The 4,813-nt window shown below is 43.6% G+C and overlaps 1 protein-coding gene across 1 annotated transcript in view; it reads right to left on the reverse strand.

Annotated features, from left to right (window-relative positions):
• The window catches only part of LOC106809494 (dedicator of cytokinesis protein 7-like), a gene marked incomplete in the record, with an annotated part of 65,865 nt that overhangs the window by 41,964 nt on the left and 19,088 nt on the right, over nucleotides 1-4,813 (reverse strand). The window contains 7 exon segments of the mRNA XM_014812581.1: nucleotides 507-669; nucleotides 1,086-1,179; nucleotides 1,517-1,716; nucleotides 2,146-2,311; nucleotides 3,570-3,635; nucleotides 3,905-4,054; nucleotides 4,504-4,656. Coding sequence (XP_014668067.1) covers nucleotides 507-669; nucleotides 1,086-1,179; nucleotides 1,517-1,716; nucleotides 2,146-2,311; nucleotides 3,570-3,635; nucleotides 3,905-4,054; nucleotides 4,504-4,656 — 992 coding nt within the window.

Raw genomic sequence — 4,813 nt, forward strand, 5'->3', positions numbered from 1 at the left:
TATATATAAATAAAAAATAAAAAATTTAATTTAATATAAATATATAATAATATAATAATAATCATACATAAATAAATTCCTAAATGAAAGAATATTAAATTTAAATAATTAAGAATCAATTAACGTATACACGATGACATCTGCGCATACTCATCTGGCCGGCGACGACGGGCGGTCTGACCAGCAGGAGGAGCGTAACAGCTCCATGTCCGCCATACGAGGAGGAACCTGACCGAGGCCTCGACGCTGCGCGCAGGCTCAGTCGGAGATAAATAGATAGATAGATAGATAGTTAGATACATAGTACTAATTGAAAATATAAGAAATTTTTATGGCGACATTTTCTCTCAATGAATATTGCTAGTCATATATCTTTGTGTGTTTGTGTGCATGCGTGCGTGTATGCGCACGTGTGTGTGCGCATGCATGCGTGTGCGCATGCATGCGTGCATGTGTTCTCCCCAACATATACATATGCATTCTGTGGGAGTGAGTTTACCACGCACCTGTAGACGTAGTGCGGTACAAACACCTCCTTAGAGGGGAACTCGAGGATCTCCTTCGTCGGTCTTCCCTTGTCATCGGGGTACGGGTCTAGCCGTGCCAGCTCCGGCGTGAGACAGTACTTCACCTCCTCCGGACACGGAGATATGTCCAGCTTCAATGTGCCTGCAGAGAGAAAGCAACGTGAGGCAAGAGAAAGGAGGAAGAGGGGAGGGGGAGGAGGTGGGGAGGGGAAGGAGTAGAGGGAGGAGGAAGAGTAGGGGGAGAGAGGAGTAGGGGAAGGGGATGAGTAGGGGAGAGGGAGGAGCGGAAGAGGAGAGAAGGAAAGGAGGAGAGGGAGGAGGGAGAGGGTTTATTGTGGAACATGAACGATGGCATGTTCTGGTAGAGCTGCAGCTGCTGCTGCATGGAGACACAGTCAGATCTCTGTTAGCGGTCACTAGAATGAGTGTACCCGTACGTAACTTTTGAAAAACGCATACTACCTCGGTGGAACAGAGATCTAGTGGAAACGGTAGAAGGACAGTAAGCCAGATGCCATAGCCCAGGAGCAAGGTAGTAGGTACACACTCATAACCTACCCGGGATGCACTTGAGTTTCTTCAGTCCAGACGTGGGTCGCTTGAGGTCAACGAGGAACTTATACAGATCCTCATCCGACAGCTTCTCCGATTCCTGCGGCAAACATAACATAATATAATATAATGTTTCTCTCACATGACTTTAGCTCTTAGACCGCTACTAGAAACATCGTAAAGTTAAAATGTAACAATCCTAGCAAATTTCCTCAAAACTCTATGAAATAGAATCCCGTCGACAGTCTACGAAAGGAAGTTAACGTTAAGAGTAATGTTGAAACTGATGTTGTTTTTGACAACGCCCCCCCCCCCGCACGCTTCAGCTTTGAACGCACATCGGACACCGACATGCGTCACAGACCCGCGTGGGGAGAACCCCACCTTCAGCACTAGCTGACCAGCACACGGCTGGAGCCTGCACCCTGACCTCGCACCTGCTTGAAGAAGCTGGACACGGTGAGCGTGACCGGACGGAAGCACTCGAGGTTCGCGCTCGCCTCCTCCGGCGACCAGCTCCTCCTCTTCTCCGACCCGCTGCTCCTCAGCCTCTCGAGCGAGCCTCGCCGTGGCAACGACGCCGTGCTGCCGGACTTGCCCTGCTTGAAGCTGTCGAAGTTTGGCACGGATTTCCTCTCTGTGAGAGGAAGGAGTAAGGAGGGAGGCGTTACATGTCGTTCCTCTCTGTGAGAGGAAGGAGTAAGGAGGGAGGCGTTACATGTCGTTCGTCGCTGCTATGACGTAAACTAGCTCTCGAAACTTATTAGCAAAAGTGAAACACGTGGATTCATCACAAAATATATTTACTCTCACACGGGAGTCTTACTAAATATTATTATTTTGAAAGTATCAGGCCCATGAGTAACAGTATCAGGAGAGATAAGATGAGGACCAAATGCATGGATGTTACAGAGTGTATATTGCGTTAGTCTCACGCTGTAAAATACACAGCATACATGCCGAGCTTATATTACTACGAAACGCGGAATGAATGCGCTTTAACGTTAGACATTCCGCACGACCGACGACAATGATAACGACGACGGCGGCGACGACGACATCTTACCGAGGCTGCTGGAGGCGATGCTGCCAGCGTCGCTGTCGCTGTCGCGCTCCAGACTCGCCACTCCCTTCACGATGTTCGTCAGGTAGATCGCCGTCCACGCAAACGGCATGCAGTACTGACCCAGTCGCTCGCAGTAGTACTGCGCGTTCGCTCGCACCTTGTCACGCTGCAACACGCAGAAACGCACGAAGCAATTACAACGATTCCATGAATTAAATGATAAAATACATGAATTAAATGATCAGTAGAACTGCGCGTTCGCTCACACCTTCTCACGCTGCGGCATGTAGAAACGCACGAAACAATTACAACAATTTTACAAATACTTAATAAACTGCAAATAATAATAATAAGTAGTTAAATAATTAATAAATAGTTATATAAAAAGTATAAAAGTAAGTAGCGGTTTTATATATCATATTTGTCCCATATGACATATTCAAATGCATGCTTTGGCAATTTATCACAATTAATGACATGTAACAGTTAATCATGCAGGGCCCGTTAACAGAAATAACACAAATGGTTTACAACATAAGTACATCAGTTCAAGAATATAAGAATAAAAGTAAATCTAAGTATACAAGTATATATAGGTTATATAAGAGCATGAGTATAAGCATATAAATGATAAGTTCACTTCAGGATGTTGTCACTTTTGCGCACACAAGTGCTACGAAGACAACAACATCGCAGAGTTACGATCGTCGTCATAAGTCTAACTAATTAATCGTCGTAACTACTCATAATCTCTCTGACAACAGACCACCTTGAACATTATCATAGATGTGAATAACGATTTTCTTGGTATAGCACTTATATGATCAGCTTGTGCCGAAGTCGGCAAGAATGCAAGCGGTGGCGGCACTATCATACCTCTTTCAATGGACAAGATGCGTTCTTGAGGCTTGTCCGCTGAGCGAAACATTCGTTGAAAAATGTTAATAGGCAACTTGCAGAGATGCATTGCTGGTTAGTAACAGCATTAATGAAGCATATCTACCTAATCTGCACCTACCTCAACCAATTCTATCACTACATATATACTAATGAAATTACTAGGGTACGTTTGCACCTTTACCAATTCACTTCTAACCCATGTTTCAGGCATAATAGGCATAAAATGTTCACGAAATACACATAGATAGCGAATATAAAGTGACTTAACACTCAATAAACTTGGTGGGCTACTCCATATTTACGAACTTTCATTACTCTACTGTTGGTACTTGCCCTTCACTAAAGTTCGATAAATTTTTTTCTTGATCAATACTGCACTTACTAATACTAATTATACAGTAACTATGGAACAAATAATTTTTCATGTCTATTAAATGAAAACCTGCTGACCAAGGCTTCGTTAAAAGAGATGTAACATAAGAATACTACTAATAATGAAAAAACTATGTTGTGTTTGCGCATACCTTATCGTCTTTCATGTACGGTTCTGCGCTCTCACTGATATCTCCTTGTTGCAATATCTTCTCTAGCTGTAAACATTACAACACAACATAATATTATGCTCATGTCATTGCTGCTTGTTTTTTATTTACTTGGTCGTAAATAATATACAATGCCGTATCAGCTAATAAAGAGTAATGTTAGAAGCATAAGAACCCTGCATAGACTCTTTCAGCTGTCCTTTCTTTCCCTTTCTATCTTTCTCTCACCCTTGCTCTCGCTTTTGCTCCTACTCCAGTTCCCCCCTTCCCTCTCCCCTCTCTGCGAGTGATCCTAACAGCCTGGGACGCACACCTACCTTAACGACGAGGAATATGTCGGGTGATGGGTAGGTGATGTTGAAGATGCAGGAGCGGCTGAGTGTGGAGAAATCCTGGTGAGGCACGTGCGCCGCTAACATCTTCTTTATCGGCTCCGGGTTCAGATCGAAATAGAAATTCTCCGATATCTAGAAACGAACGCAGACAACAACGATGATGAGTGTTCAAAATGACATGTAATACATGAACGAAAAACTGTCAGACAAAGAAACGCTTCGTTTTACTAACAGTAATAACACTCAGTGACTCATAAGTTTCATGTTACTGATTGCAATTGTTTAAAAACGATACTATAACAGGTTTGTGAGGAAACCGTTACATTAACCAAATATTTAAAACATTTCCCACAAATATTTTTGCATTCAGTAAATACTATTGTCCATATAGCATACAGACAACCATCATGACAAACTATGGAATCGAACAATAGAACACACGTTAAATTTCAGCAAGCAAACCTCTGAAGCAACGTTAACACATGAAGTCTATCAATAAACCTACCTTCCCTGAGACTGTCCCCGACACCCTGCCCTCTAGCTTTACCCTTCAGGGCAGCTGCACCGAATATCTTGGTTACCTTTTTCTTTTCCTTTGCATCATACAGTGCCATGATGCCAAAGTGTGGCTCCACCTCCAACTCAAGCTTCAGTGCTGAGCACTTGACTAGGATCCTATGGCCGGAATGTTCGGCCGGGATGTCAGCCGGCAGCCGTCGCTCCACAATCTCCTCCTGAGCACACACACATACAGATCCTACTGTCAATCCCCATGTATGTTACCACTTTGCACCAGCCTTACGAGCATGGTGACCCATCAGGCTGTCTCACAGTTACTAGCTGAATTATTCCCTATATATATATATATATATATAATGTTGTTATCTACCA

This window comes from Priapulus caudatus, unplaced genomic scaffold, assembly GCF_000485595.1.
Source record: "Priapulus caudatus unplaced genomic scaffold, Priapulus_caudatus-5.0.1 Scaffold359, whole genome shotgun sequence".
NCBI lineage: Eukaryota > Metazoa > Priapulida > Priapulimorpha > Priapulimorphida > Priapulidae > Priapulus > Priapulus caudatus.